The sequence below is a fragment of the Cucurbita maxima genome, unplaced genomic scaffold, assembly GCF_002738345.1.
Source record: "Cucurbita maxima cultivar Rimu unplaced genomic scaffold, Cmax_1.0 Cma_Scf00027, whole genome shotgun sequence".
Classification (NCBI taxonomy): domain Eukaryota; kingdom Viridiplantae; phylum Streptophyta; class Magnoliopsida; order Cucurbitales; family Cucurbitaceae; genus Cucurbita; species Cucurbita maxima.
The window spans coordinates 464,675-480,372 of NW_019272043.1; the positions used below are offsets into that span (position 1 = coordinate 464,675).

At 36.7% G+C, this 15,698-nt stretch overlaps 2 protein-coding genes and 1 long non-coding RNA gene across 5 annotated transcripts; 2 read left to right on the forward strand and 1 right to left on the reverse strand.

Annotated features, from left to right (window-relative positions):
- The first annotated feature begins 1,793 nt into the window (after positions 1-1,793).
- LOC111499935 lies at positions 1,794-4,234 on the forward strand. The gene is made up of 3 exons (XR_002721025.1): positions 1,794-2,508; positions 2,754-2,943; positions 3,784-4,234. It is a non-coding gene; the product is annotated as an uncharacterized LOC111499935 (long non-coding RNA).
- A 3,455-nt stretch (positions 4,235-7,689) lies between these two features.
- Positions 7,690-10,347, forward strand: LOC111500008 (vitellogenin-1-like). 3 transcript variants are annotated; one of them, XM_023151780.1, is made up of 2 exons: positions 7,690-8,146; positions 10,251-10,347. In XM_023151780.1, the coding sequence occupies exon 1, from the start codon at positions 7,824-7,826 to the stop codon at positions 8,139-8,141; it is 318 nt and encodes a 105-aa protein (XP_023007548.1). In that variant the 5' UTR covers positions 7,690-7,823; the 3' UTR covers positions 8,142-8,146; positions 10,251-10,347. The 3 variants fall into 3 exon arrangements, with proteins under 3 accessions (XP_023007548.1, XP_023007546.1, XP_023007547.1); XM_023151778.1 differs by lacking the exon at positions 10,251-10,347 and adding an exon at positions 9,637-9,719; XM_023151779.1 differs by lacking the exon at positions 10,251-10,347 and adding an exon at positions 8,395-8,878.
- Positions 10,348-13,192: 2,845 nt separating this feature from the next.
- Positions 13,193-14,583, reverse strand: LOC111499706 (E3 ubiquitin-protein ligase RDUF2-like). Its single transcript, XM_023151340.1, has one exon. It carries the CDS (start codon positions 14,514-14,516, stop codon positions 13,380-13,382), a length of 1,137 nt encoding a protein of 378 aa, XP_023007108.1. The 5' UTR covers positions 14,517-14,583; the 3' UTR covers positions 13,193-13,379.
- Positions 14,584-15,698: the final 1,115 nt, after the last annotated feature.

Genomic DNA, 15,698 nt, shown 5'->3' on the forward strand with positions numbered 1-15,698 from the left:
TAAATAAAAGCTAAATTATTTTTTTAAAATACCCTTTAGTTGGTCTACGTACTCATTTAGGAAATAATCATGAGTTTATAATTAAGAAATACTCTTTATGAGACCTTTTGGAAAGCACAAATCAATGTCATGAAGCTTATGTTCAAAATGGACAATATCATACTATTGTAGAGGGTCGTGTTCGTCTAACATGGTATCAAAGTAATGCCCTAAACTTAGTCGTACCAATAGATTGGTAAATCCTCAAATATCGAACAAAGGACTCCTAGGAATACTCTCAAAGTGGACAATATCATACTATTGTGGAGGATCGTGTTTCTCTAACCTATTTAACTTAAAAAGTTTATAAAAAAATTTGTAGTTAAAGAATTAATATTTGTTGGAAATGGCGACTGTGGCGGTGGCGGTGGCGGTGGCGCTGGGCTTTGGAAATTACTTGGCCCATTTAAATCGTTTCCATCTTTTTTTCTGGGCTTTTGTCCCATCGGCCCACGAAATTTGATCGCCCAGAGTTCAAAGTATAAATTCCACGTAAGCATATAGTTTTTTATTTAATTTAAACTCAAATAATGTAGATATGACGTCATTTATATAGTCAAACATATGTATTAATTAATATAAAACTTAATTAATTTTATTCTCCTTTAATTAGTTCAGAAAATGATTTAAATAATGTGGATAAGAATAATAAAAAATGCCAAAAATAAAAAATAAAAAATTGGGATGAAATTATATAAGATTGGGGAATGCAATAATGCAAAATATGAATGGAAAGGTGACTTTAGCAGACTTGTCTTTAGATTTAGACCACAAGATTAGCTGCCGATTAGTACCTGCTTAATCATGATTACCATATTTGATTAACCCCTAAAGCACTTTTTTTATTTATTTATTATTATTATTTTTTTTTTGGTGTCAATTTTCCTGTTAATATCAGCATCACCAACCAACTAAAAATATCCATTTATTGGTTCCATTAATTGTATTATCTTTCTCTATCGACTACCAACCATTTTATCTGTGGCCAATTTTGGATAATCAACACATTGTAAAATATTGCTTTTAATTAATCAAGATGTGATTGCTCAACCATAAATAATTATACCTTTTTTTTTTTTAATTATTTCACATCTCAAGAGCTAATAAATTCATTTAATTCATCTTTAAATTCTACCACAAATTTTGATATAATATAATGTATTTAAAATTTATTATTTTGTTTAATAATATTATATTTATTCTCAACCCACTTTTTTACTTAGGTTGGACTCCATATTTAAGGTTAGGAATCTCATTTAGCCCGACCCGGTTTACTTGAAAAGGACTTGTGTTGAAAATAAGATTTTTAAAAAAATCTAATGTTGTAGAGAGTGATATCCGCATCATTTTTATGGTGAATCGATCAAGTTAATGTGAGATTCAACCATGTTTGAAGAGAAAAATGAAGCATTTCTTCTAAGAGTATAGAAACCTCTCCCTATTGTACGCATTTTAAAACTTGGGGAAGCTCATAAGTGAAAGCTCATAAGTGAAAGCTCAAAGAGAACAATATATGTTAATGGTGGACTTGGGCCATTATAAATGGTATCAAAGTCAGACATGGGACGATGTGCCAACGACAATGTTTGGTCCCTCAAGGAGAGTGGATTGTGAGATCTCACATTCGTTGGTGAGGGAAATGAAACATTTTTTATAATAGTTTTAAAACCTTAAGGGAAACCCTATAACGGAAAGCTAAAAAAAGACAATATCCACTAGTGGTGGGTTTGGGTTGTTACAAATGATATCAGAGTTACACACTCGGTAATACTAGTGAGGACATTGAATCCCCCAATGGGTGGATTGTGAGATCCCACGTTAATTGGAGGGGGAACAAAACATTTCTTATGAGTCAGACACTCGGCTCTATGCGAACGAGGACACTAGATCTTCCAAGGAGTAGATTGTGAGATTCCACATTGGTTAAGGATAAGAATAAGAACGAAGCATTCCTTATAAACATTCCTGATACGATCTTCCCAACCATCGATGAACCCAAGCCCTAATTAACTATAAACATATTTAAAAGGGGTTTTATACAATGGTGGAAGTTGGGTGAGTCTAATGATTTATGGACATGGGTTAAGTTCACTTTTTATGGACACAACCCTTCCTTTCTTTTCTCCCTCAAAACCTTTACCGTTTTGTTGATGCTGTTCTTCACGAGCCTCTATATTTCTCTAGGGTTCTTCATAAATCTTCTTCTTCTTCATCATCTATGAACTCGATTTCTACGCACGGAAGCCGAACCCATAGCCATGGAGGTCCGATCGATAGCAGCCATTATTTGTTGACGCAGCACCATCAAGATTCACAAGGCTTTTCATCTTTAAATTTCTCTCTTCATTGAAGAAAGAAGAACAAAGGCTTCTCCTTTGGGAATCTTGATGATGCTGCATCGTCAATTACATGGCTTATAAATGAAATCCAGAATTTGGGTTCAGATTTTGAGGCCATTTCTGAATCTGGGTAGCTTTTAGATTTTCATTTGTAATTGTCTTTGTTTTTCGACTGTTTTTGGACAAACATATTGAATGGACCACTCGTTTTGTACTATGTTTTACTGTCTACTGCTTTTTTCCACCCTAATTTACTATCATTCCACCTTGGAATATGTGCTTGAAATACTTCCAAAAATTTAAAATTTTGATTGTTTTTTCAATGAATTTCATTGTTTTTGTTGTTATTGTCTTGGATTGAATCAGTTTTGCTAGATTTTGTGGACATGAACAGCGGCAGAAGGCAGCTGAGTTGAAAAGACAGCGTCTCGACAGTATTAATAACATAAAGAAGAAGAACACTACGTTGAGACATTGATTATGTCGTAAGATCCCTTCCTTTAGCTGATTGCACGCATGTCTTATGTTGGATGAGGAAACTTTGTATTCGTCTCGAAAGTATCGGGTATTGTCAAGAAATTGCAATGATTTCTGTAAATATGCTCGTTTTAATCTTCGGATTTGGAAGTTAATAGTTTTTGTCTGTCGGTTTAGGGTTAAGATTGTGGAATTAGTTTAGGACTCTCTGTAATGTAACAACTCATATTGTTTTCTTTGAGCTTTCTCTTTCAAACTTCTCCTCAAGGTTTTTAAAACGTGTTTGTTTGTACATATTTATAAAAAATGTTTTTGGATTTTCGCTGAAGTGTCTGATCAGGAGAGGTTTATATACCCTTATAAAGAATGTTTTTGGGCTTTCCCTTTTGAGCTTCCGTTTTAAAAATGGGTATGGTATAGAGAAGTTTTCACACTCTTATAAACAATGTTTCGCTTATAAAAGATCTCAAATTCTACCCTCCTTTAGAGTCTAGCATCCTCATTGATACTCGTTCCCTTCTCCAATCGATGTGAGACCTCTCAATCCACCCTTTTAGCCTAGTGTCTTTGCTGGCACACCACCTCGTGTCCACCCCCTTTGGGGCTCAGCCTCCTTGTTGAAACATCTCCCGATATCTAGCTCCGATACTATTTGTAACCGATCAAGCTTACCGTTAATAGATATAGTCTTTTTTGGGTTTTCCCTTGCGAGTTTCCCCTCAAGATTTTTAAAACGTGTCTAGTAAGGAGGGGTTTTCACACATTTATAAAGAATATTTTGTTCTCCTCGCTAATCGATGTGGAATCTCACATATAATCTCCTGGTTTTATTATTCACTACCGAAGAGTAGATGTAATTCGAGTTTAGGGCAAATCAATATAGATTTGGCACTTATTTTTTACGATTCTAACTTATTTGACTTGCTAGGGAAAATTATTTTACCAATTAAATTTGCCTCCCTATTGATTTTTGTGGTTTGAATCGAAAGGGTGCAGCAATACGAACAAAAGAGGCAAGCTTTTGTGAGAGAGACAAGTCAATCAGGTGCGCATAGGTTATTTGTAGCTCTATGTGATATTCAAATAATGCATTATTAGGACATTATACATATGTACTTATATTTCTACTTATATGCACTAATTAATTAGCCCATCACAAACGAAATGAAACCTAACCCTAATTAGGTAAAATAACGATGATTTTCTCTCGTGTTTTGGGTCCTATCGAGGACTTCTTATTATGATTCTATGTTAATGTCCAACTCTTATTGGATAATTTGATGTACTGACTCTTGTCGTGTGTGTAAAAGTTAATGTTTTGGTATATCTTTCAGGTCATATTGAGCCGTGTTAATAATTTAATATTTATCATGGTAGACTATTTGTACGTATCAAGATAATTGATATGTTAAGGGATAATATGGTCCGGTAATTTATGTTTGTGTCATAGAAATGATAGACGTGATTAGTTCATATTGTGGGTTGACGTTGTCTAATAAGAATATGTTCGTGAGTTTTTAGAGATAAAAGATGATCGCAAAATCGACTTTACTTCATAAAATTAAATATATACTTGAACAAGGGAAGCATTCCTCTCGAACGGAGTAGCGTAGATTTATTTTATTTCTTAATTAGTAAATCATCATCCTTAAATTATAAAAGAAAACATATATTAAATAAAATATTTTCCAAGGTTTAGATGAACATCATTAAATCATTAACCTTATCTATGAAACAATGATGTCATTAAATACCCTAAATTTGAGGACTTGGTCTTCTAACCCATATGCTTGTGCCCTCCACATGATAGCATGTGGGACAGGGACACCCCTAAAGGATCTGAAAGCCTCACATGATTTCAAGCCCGTAAAATTTGTAGGAGAAGTCAGTCACCAACGTATACTCATACTTCTGGCCTCACTTAAGAAAGAAGGTTTTAAAAAACGAGACAAAGAGATTTTAGAAACTTTGAAATGTTATAAACTATAAGTGAAAAAGACAATATAACGACTTAGATAACATATAACTTTGGATAAAAAGAATTAATGACTAGTCGCATCCTCCTATAGTACATTCTAAGGCATTTTAGATCTACCAAACCTAGATTTTGTCGAAACGTCAAAACTATATATCATGAAAGTCATAAACAACACTTCTTAAACGAGCATGACTATGACACTAGTGTCCTCCACATGATAACAAGTGGGACACCCAAAACGTTCCGAAATTTGTAGGGTACCCCAAAATTAAAAAGAAAGAAAAAAAAAAAGCCCTAGGGAAAGGTGAATTCGTACACCAGCTTAAAAACATGCCATGTGCTTCTTGTTTTTTGACCAATCAAATCCTCGTACGGCTCCCCCCCACCATCTTATAATTGCCGCTTAATTAATCATTAATATTCTTCATTATCAACTAATTCCCTCTCCATTTTTCACTTAATTTTAATAAAACATAATCCAGCAGTAATTTGAGGATTTTAATCATTTCAAATTGAAACGACGTCGTCCTCCTCCTCCTCCTCCTCCAATGACAGCTAGAAACAAAAATCATTAAATAATATGATGGAGAAATTAATTATTTATGGTGCCTCCACTTTTTAAAATATGCTGTGCGTGACACTATTATTATTAATTATTATTACTATTCAATGCTCCAACATTTCTACCTCACCATATAGCTTTTGACCAGTCAAACTTTTAATTTATTTCACTATTTTCTTTCTTATTGTATAAAATATGTATAATTAAAGTTTTTATTTTATTTTATTTTTTTTATAATACATATTTTTTAAAGCTAAAGTCAAATTTTGAAAATTAAAAATATATATATACGTTCTTAATTATTTTTATTAGTATCTAATGATGATTATATCCTATTGGATAACATAATTAAATGCGGATTATGAAGCAGCATATAACAGAAATCAAATTGGGTCACATGCTTATATAGTTAATAATCAACATTAATGCCTTAATTATTATATTTTAACTAGACTTTGGATTTAATTTCTAACTCTCTTATATAACCGTTAATTAAATTCCTGTAGCTGCATGTGCTTGAGATTCTCTACTGTGTCGTTGTTGTTATTGTAATACTCTCGTAAGCTCCAATTTTATGATTTTGATACCATCATTATACTTTTTTCGCCCAATTTTGTACCTTCGCCCACCACTCGCAGATATTGTCATTTTTTAATTTTTCGTTTTTAAAACGCGTCTGTTAGGGAGAGGTTTCCACGCTTTTATAAAAAAATGTTTTGTTCTCCTCTCCAACCTATATGAGATCTTACAATTCACTCCCTTTCGGGTCCTAACACTCGTTCTTCTCTCCAATCGATGTGGGATCTCACAGTGAGATTCTCAACAACACGGCCCATATGCTTCTACATTGATCTGGAACTTCGATGGATTGTGATTGAACCCTTTATTAGGTCAAAATGACATTTCGAGAGTTTTCGATTAGAATTATACAAATAATAGGCATTGTAATACCCTAGTAAGCTCCAATTTTATGATTTTGACACGAACTTTTTTACCTGATTTTATACGGTCGAATCTTAGGTAAGTGTAACAATCCAATTTCTCTACTAGCAAATATTGCCCTTTTTGGGTTTTTCCTTTGAAACTTTCCCTCAAAGTTTATAAAACGTGTCGGTTAGAGAGAGGTTTCCACACCTTTATAAAGAATATTTTATTCCCCTTCGGATCCCAGCGTCCTCGCTGACACTCGTTTCTCTCTCCAAACGATATGGGATCTCACAATGAGATTCTCAACAATACGTCCTGTGCACTTCCACATCGAACTAGAACTTCGATGAAACATGCTTGAACTCTTTGTTAGGTCAAAACGACTTTTCGAGAGTTCCCAATTAGCATTATACCAAGTCAACATATCCCAATATGCAATGTAATACTATGGGTAAGCTCCAATTTTATGATTTTGACACGATCATTACACTTATTTCATCCAATTTTGTAGCTCCATCGAACCTTAAGTGAGGTTCTCAACAACACGACCCATGCGCTTCTCGATAGAATATTACTATTTTACAATTTTCACAATTTATATATAAATAAAATAAAATAAAAAAAATAAATAAAAGGGTAAATTAGGTAATAAAAAAAAATAATTAGGGAAAGTGAAGTAGGTGGACACAGATTCCGAGAAGAAGAGAAGAGAAGGGCAGCGGTGCGGAATCAGCAGTTACCTCAGAGTGAGTGAATTTTGTGTTTATGTGTGTTAAATACAGAATCGTACACCCACGTCGATCACTCCAAGGTTTTAAATATTAATTTCCTTTTAATTAAAATATTACCCATTCCCCCACATATTATTCCAATTTTAAAATATCTCCTTTTCTAAATAATTATTAATTACAAAATTAAAAATAAAATAAACACTTCTATAATTATTTTCTTTTTCAATAAAAATTATATTTATCTTTAACAAAATCCCCTTCAAAAAAAAAAAAAAAAAATCTTTATTAAACAATTTTGCTTGACATTAAATTATTGTTATATCTTAATTTAATAATTTTGAAAGAATTTATTTATTTTAAAAATTTTACCATTTTATCAAGGGTAATTTCGTCATTTTATTCTTTGTCTCATCAGCTCGATCTTAAAGAAATTCATGTAACTTAATCCTTAGAGTTAAAACGAAACCAATTTTGGGTGTTTCGTATTAGTGAATTACGAGTTTAACCTATTTTTAAAAAAATTAAAAATAAAAGTAAAATAGATTTTTTTTTTTTTTTTTTTTTAAAAAAGGATAAAAATATATATATGAGAATGAGGTCCAATTGTTTGAACCCTACCAACCTCACACTCTTCACTACACCCATAGAGGCTGTGGATCTCCATTTTTGAGACAAATAAAACTACAAATTTTTATTTATTTATTTATTTATTTTTGGAAGTATAATTTTGAGAAACCAAAACCACCCCACCATTTGATTTTCCGCCATTAATGGAAGAAAAATGGAAGCTTTCCAGAAAGGAATCTTCTTCTTCTTCTTCTTCTTCTTCTAAGTCCTTCTTCTCCAGAACCTCTTCCTCCAAGCTGCCATTGCTTAGAAGCTTATCCCACAAGCACACTCCCTCCGCCGCCGCCTCCTCCACCAAGTCCCCCTCCGATCTCGGCCGCAGCTCCTCCCAAAAAAACCCCTCCTCCTCCTCCATTGGCCATAAATGCAGCAGCTTGGCTAAAGAACAAAAGGCCAGATTTTACATCATGCGCCGATGTGTCGCAATGCTTGTCTGTTGGCATAAACATGGCGATCCATGAACAAAGTAAGCATTTTAGTCTCCAAAGATCTTGGATTTTGTTCTTTTTTTTTCTTTTTTCTTTTTTTGTTCGATTCAAAAATGTAATTAGATTTGTGGGTTAATGTCGATCTAGCTCCAAATTTTGCTTAATACCCTGTAATAATAGAGATAGAATAGTTCTTAAAAAAAAAAATTAATTATTTATCTGTTATTAAGCCATGGTGTTCTATTGTTCATCTATTTACTTGGTTTCCCATCTGGTTTTTTGATAGGAAGGTGCCAAAAATGTACATTTTAGTGGGGATTCTCTTTCAATGGGTGGATTCACTTTTTCCCTCCTCCCCTTTTTTCCTACAAAATTACACACCCAATAACCCTACTCGACCAATTATTCTTTGAGCACGTTGTTCTAATGTGGCTGACGGGTTTGAATGTAGAAAAGAAAACCCGTATTTATTAGAGATCAATAAATGTTGGAGTATTGAGGTTGTAGCATGTCGCTCTGATGTGGCTGATGGTTTTGAATAGTTGAGTGTAGAAAAAATTCGAAAACTCGTCCAGGCTGATAAATGTTGGAGTATTGAGGTTGTAGCATGTCGCTCTGATGTGGCTGATGGTTTTGAATAGTTGAGTGTAGAAAAAATTCGAAAACTCGTCCAGGCTGATAAATGTTGGAGTATTGAGGTTGTAGCATGTCGCCCTGATGTGGCTGATGATTTTGAATAGTTGAGTGTAGAAAAAACCCGAAAACTCATCCAGGCTATAAATGTTGGAGTATTGAGGTTGTAGCATGTCGAGTGTAGAAAAAACCCGAAAACTCATCCAGGCTATAAATGTTGGAGTATTGAGGTTGTAGCATGTCGCTCTGATGTGGCTGATGGTTTTGAATAGTTGAGTGTAGAAAAAATTCGAAAACTCGTCCAGGCTGATAAATGTTGGAGTATTGAGGTTGTAGCATGTCGCCCTGATGTGGCTGATGATTTTGAATAGTTGAGTGTAGAAAAAACCCGAAAACTCATCCAGGCTATAAATGTTGGAGTATTGAGGTTGTAGCATGTCGTTTTATTGTGGCTAACGGTTTTCTATAGTTGAATATTAAAAAAACTTGAAAACAGGCATTTATTAGAGACATAAATATCATGTCGTTCTAATGTGGCTGACGATTTTGAATAGTTAAATGTAGAAAAGAAAATCTGAAAAGATGTATTTATTAAAGAGGGTTGTGTTTTTGTGTCTAATAATTTGAAAGATGCAAAACAAAATTGTTTGTTTTTCTCTTGTTTAGTGCATTTCTGTGGGGTTTGGGGTGGTTGTTTATTATGCTACTACTCTTTTGGAGACGACCTAGATTCTATAACCCCAATGGTATTGCCACCCTATTTTCTCGGGCGAGCTTTCTCTCGTGTAAACAAGCGTAAGAGCGAGCGAGCGAGCGGGCGAGTGAAGCCTTCAATTTAGGAGCTTCATCTCTTATCTCTCACCCAACCCTTTTCGTCTTTTTTTTTGTACTCAAGACGTAACGCTTGCATGTGAGAGACAGACAAATGTCAAATTCAGCAAACGGAAGCAAGAAAGAGATAGTGAAATCAAGGAGACGCATCACTCATGAGTAAGGGAATCAAAATACGACTCTAGAATGATATCAGTCTTTAAGTGCAAAGTATCCCGGTCGAAGCCAAATATTTGGGATAGTCGGACTCTATACATTTTACCACTTACAATTCGGAATGAATTCCAATGGGAAAAACAAAGGAAGATCATTTCTTTTTTTTTTTTCTCGAAAGAGGATAAGGGGATGCGACCTATCCACAGAGTAAAGGGAGGGTTTGCTACAGTGATTCGAAACTCCCTTTTGTCCAATGGTTAGGACATCATCTTTTCATGTCGAAGACACGGATTCAATTTCCATAAGCTTTGTTAGATATTTAGTTTGTAATTTATGAGATTTCTTAACGAGTTCATAGACTTTCAAAATCATGTCTATATTTTAGTTCGTGTGCAAACAAAATCTCTTGTTTGTACAAGACGAATCATGGCTTTACGACTCGATCTCGGAAGGAGGAATGAAACAAAATCTTACCACAGTAATCAACACAGAAAATGACAGCGAAGAACAATAATTTTGCAGGATCTTTCCCGGGATCGAAGTTACCAACGACGTTTTGGTTGTCAACTTTGTGGCTCCGTTGGACGTCGTTCGTTCGATGGTGCGTCAAGGAGAGGATAGGAGATGAGATGGTGGTGGAGCACAGCTACAAAAATGGCCCTCCATGTCCATATATTGTATAGAAATCAGAAGCATTTGGGCCATTTTTCAGGCTGAAGTTCTTGGCTAATCACAGGCGACTTTTTTACATTGTAATGATTTATAAATTAACCCTAAGCTGTTAAATCTCTAATCCACCCGAAATCTCCCTCACTTGTGTGCTTGACAATTTTAAAAATGATTATACATGTATTGTATTCAAACACGAGAGCATCAACAAGGACATAGCATCCTCACTAGCACCTCTTCTTGGTGTCTGACTTGAGGAATCTGACATACCGTTCGGTGTCTGGCTCTAATAACATTTGTAATGACCCAAATCCATTGCTAACATATATTGTTCTCCTTGTTCTTTTCCTTCTAGTTTTTTTCTCCAAGTTTTAAAACGCGTCTGTTACTTTGCGGGATCTCACATTATCAAACATGAAAATAGAGAAAACTTGTACGCGGATATTGTGTTTGTTACACACACTACAATACTTAAGTTAGAGAGTAAAGAAGTGTAACATGTTGAGGATTGTTAGGAGTCTCACGTTGGCTAATTAAGAGGAAGACCATCGGTTTATAAGTTAAGGAACACTATCTCCATCAGTTTATGTTCAAGGTGGATAATATCATACCATTGTAGAGGTTCGTGATTTCTAACATGGTATAGAGTCGTGCTCATAATGTAGCCTCATCAATAGAATCTTCAAGTTGAGCCGAGCCTCAATAGTGTAAGTATTAATGCTTTTCCATCGTGGGATGTTTCAATTCACGTTCGGTTGGTGAATTAAAATCAATCCCGGCCAACCAAACACTGCCTAGAAGGATCTCAAGTTTAGCCCAATAAACAGAAAAGGACATTCAACCTAACTCTAGGCTTGGAGCCAAGAACAACAAGATCAATGGCAATTGAATGCTACCAAACCAAAAGGCTTATTTACGTGGCTCTCAAGTTTTACACATGAAAAAACAATCACTATCTGATACCCTTTCATGGCACCATCACTATCTGACACCCTTTCATGGCGATAGGGAGTGCTTAATGATTACGAGACATTTTGGAGACATAAGAGCTTATTTTGTTATTCTTGAAATAGACAATATCATACTATTGTGGAGAGTCGTGATTTCTATAACATGATATCAAAGTTATCTTAACTTAATCGTGTCAATAGAATTTTCAAATGTCGAACAAATAAGTTGTTAGCCTTAAAGAGATGGTCAAAAGTGACTAAGACTGAATATTCGCTGAATACGACATATTCGAAAGTGGCTAAATCAGTCAGAACGTAGATTCACGGCTATCTTGTGAGTAGAGGAAAAGAAAAGAATGACAAAATCCGAGGAAAGTGAAGCAAGGATTATAGCCACTGTCACAAAGGTACCTAGGGTACAAGGAACACCAACCCAATCGAGATGAAAAAAAGGGGATTCCCAAGTGTCAAACTTATGTTCGAAATGGACAATATCATATCATATCATTGTGTAAGTCAAACTTAGTCTTGAAGGTCATTTTTCTCGTTCAAGTTCACGTTCACACGTGAGGGAGAACGAACGAGATTATTGGGCATGTGTTGTATTAGCCTAAAAAGAAAGAAGAAAATTTGTGAAAGAGAAAGTAAATGTAGGTTTCATAACAGACTGGAGCTTACCAGGATATTCCAACTTGCAGCAGAGCAACAGCATGTAAAGATCTGCCATTTTCAAAGCAAGAAGAACAAAAAAACAGCCAAAATCCGATGGGGTATGGAGATAATGGGTGGGGAAGATCTCCAAAACAATCCTTGCCTTTTGGTTCAGTAAACAAAACACAGTTGCCCACCTCTCTCATAATTCCACATGCTAAATTTCTCCCATCTCTTCAATTATTGCTTGCCAGCCAGCTCCATAACACCTCCATCCCTTCCCTAAATTATCAACTCATATTTGGTTCAAGCTTCAAGGAACCATTCCCCATTTCAGCAGCTGCCATAACAATTAGTTCAATCTTCTTCTCTCAACTCAGAAGCAGCTCAGAATCTAAGGGAAAGTTTCAGTCTGTGTAACCCATTTGGATAAATGTTAAAAGGGATCCTAAGTGTAACCGTTTAACCCACCACTAGCAGACAACTCTCTGCAACCAATGTGGGATCTCACAGATCTCACAATCCACTCCCTTCTCAGTGTTCTCGCTGGCACACAACACGGTGTTTGGCTTTGATACCATTTGTATCCGCCCAAGCACACCGCTAACAAATATTTGTCCACTTTGGCCCGTTACGTATCGCTGCTAGTCTTGCGGTTTTCACACCCTTGTTTCGTTCTCCTTTCCAAACAATGTTTGGTCTCACAGTTTCATAGTGTATACATAAAAACAACATCTCCATCACCTGTAGTTTGTTTAGCAGAGTAAGAACCAACAAATTAAGTTCGTACAATATCATATCAGCTCATTGTGAGCAAAAGTTCTCACAACTAGTACGAACCTTTTTGGATGAATCCAAGAAGGATACAAACGAAGAAGTTTGTAGCTTTTGAATAGAATCTGAAACCTATAGTGGCTTCAAATTGACATTGAATTGGAGTAGCAAGAAGTAGTACCATTAGACCACTCTGAAACTATAAAGAAGTATATTGTTTCTGGGAGGAATCCTGAACCAAGAATATGGAATTGGCTCTAAAGTGACTTCAAATTGATATAGCAGTGAAGCTGCAGGATGATCTAGTACCTCTATATCACTGAGAAACTAAGAAGAAGCTTGTTGGTTCTGGGTAGAATTCAAAGAACAAAGTTATGCAAGTTCTAAAAGGAGTTTGAAATTGATATTGGAGTGAAGGTGGGAGCTAATGGGAGCAAGATGATCAAGTTTCAGAAACAGAACAGAAGGCATTCGTTGTTTTGCCAAATCAAGAGCTGTATATACATAATCTAGTTTGATTTCTAAAGATATTGTTCAATAAATGTAATGAACAGATCAAAAAGAATAATGCATAGCAGAGTAATTGTATTTATGGAATTGGGAAGAATCACCATCGGCCATTTTCAGTATGATTCTCCAGCCAAGTTCTGTTTGGCCTTCGCAAGTATCTGCTGAAGACTGAAGAGCTCGAACGGCTATGGCTTCTACTAACAGATTCCGTTTCATTCGAAGCCAAAGAAGAAGATGAATTCGACGACCTTAATCTTCCGAAAAAAGAAAAGATGTTACGGAATGTTCGTCCGATTCCTCGGTTTTCCCTTCCCCTGCTTCTTCTCGAAGCCCACGAGACCCTTCTCGGAACTCCGTTGGCATTGAATCCACCGTCCATTTCGGTGTAGACCGCTGGTGGATCTCTCTCGCCGGTCAGTCTACCGCCGGTGAATCGGCCAACGGCGAATCCACCGCCAGGGAGTCTCCAGATTGTTAACCCTACGGTCTCTTCGTCGACAACGCGATCTGAAACCCCGCCGGCTGGAGATACGCGTTCCGATGGCAGTTCGTGTCGGCAGACCGGACAGGAATTTCTCATCGAAAGCCAAGGGATTATGCAATCGGAGTGATATATGTGCTTACAGGGCATTTCTCGGGCTTCGGTTCCTATTACAAACGCCTCTTTACAAACTGCACAGTGCGAATCTGAATCCACGTGACTTTCCAAAATCTCAATCGTCGGCATTGATTCCACCGCTGCTTTCGAAGCCGGCGGATTTTCAGATCTGCCAAACCCGTTGATCTCCAGTTGAGCCAACTGCTCCAACAACCGATCAAATCCAGTCCCCATCAGAAACTCCGACATCGTCGCCGGAACCGGACGAAGACCAGACCCAGCACCATCGTCATAGTAAATATCGAAGCTATTATTCTCCCCACCACCGCCGCCCTCATCGCCGCCGTCAGCAGAACCACGAAGAACAACAACAGGGTTAAAAGTCGACCGATCCCCAAGTCTACGGCGACTTCGCCGGGTGCTCAAGCGAGGAGACTGAAACGGATCTTGATCCAAAGTGTGAATCGCAGACGGCGAGAATCGACGGTGGAGATTCGCCGCCGGGAGAGAAGACGCGGTTTCGATTGCTTCAACAAATCCACCGTCACAGTAAGGACAAGAGATGGTGTCTTGAACCCAAGCACGAACGAATCGGTTGCACCGGTAACACCAATACGACGCCGTACCGGAAGCCATCGCCTCAGATCTGACTGAAACAAGAAAAAAAGTGTACAAACTCGCGTTCGTCGAAATGAGGAAGAAGAAGTCGGGAGCTTTAAGACGCATCAAATTTGAGTACAAACAAGGCACGCGGCTCCACACGAGCGTGACAACGCGCTCTCAAGCTAATGAACTGGAAACGCTACGTGGCGTTAAATTATTGGCCAACATTTAGTGATGCGTGGGACCCATCTTCCCTCCAATACGGATAAAGTTTAAAAGGAAAAACAACAAAAAAGTTCTCTTTTGGTAAATTAGGGGAGCGCGAGTGGGTCCGAGGCGCGTGAAACTGGAGTGGGACCCACCGAATTCGAGACGTTGACTAAAAGGACGGTCGTTTTGGGCCAGGTCGGGTCGGGCCCATCACCACAAGACGCCGAGTTTGAATTTTGAAACAGTAGCTTGTGCCACGTGGGAACTAAGAAGATTCTACAACGAGGCGACTTTGAATTGAACGAGTTTTCTTTGTTTTTTAAATTTAAAAAAAAAAAACGACACGTCGTTTGAGAGCGACCGCAGAAGACAAGAGGAGAACGACATGGAGGAAATTGGAGAATATTTTAATTTAGTTGGTGATGAATTTCTCGCCCAACGTGTTGGTCTAATTAAATTAAATGGTACTACTAATCTTAATTTAAAGTAATTAATCTAGAAAATAATACCATAGGATGACATAATCTATGATTTACATTAGGATAACGTGGGATTTTATATTTATTAAATGGGTTTAATTTTAGAATAAGGTTAGTTGGGAAAATTATTTGATTTTTTCTTGGTAGCCCACTAATTTTTGTCTTCTCTTTCAACGGTCATAGTGGTGCGGCGGCCGTCCTGGATATCCACCGCATACGGCGGTGAACTCAGTTGAGGATCCACAACATACCCAAAATGGGCCTTATCCAACGTTTGGCTTCTCGCTTTGAAGCTTTGAGAATGGGTGGGCCTATGAAAGCGTAATTCAAGCCCATTTAATCCGAATGAAATTAAGAGGTTGTTATTGGGCCTGTCTTAATGGGCTTTATGTTGGATGTTAATGGATTACGGGTCATTTGGTGGGCTTTGTTTTATGGGTCGGATTATTCTCTACCGTAAAATTTGTATTTGAAATTTAGGAATATGTCCTTAATATATTAGAAATGAAAACTCGATTTTATTGAA

Coding starts and splice junctions, on each gene's coding strand:
- LOC111500008 (XM_023151780.1), top strand. CDS start 7,824: ATGGAAGAAAAATGGAAGCTTTCCAGAAAGGAATCTTCTTCTTCTTCT.
- LOC111499706 (XM_023151340.1), bottom strand. CDS start 14,516: ATGGCTTCCGGTACGGCGTCGTATTGGTGTTACCGGTGCAACCGATTC.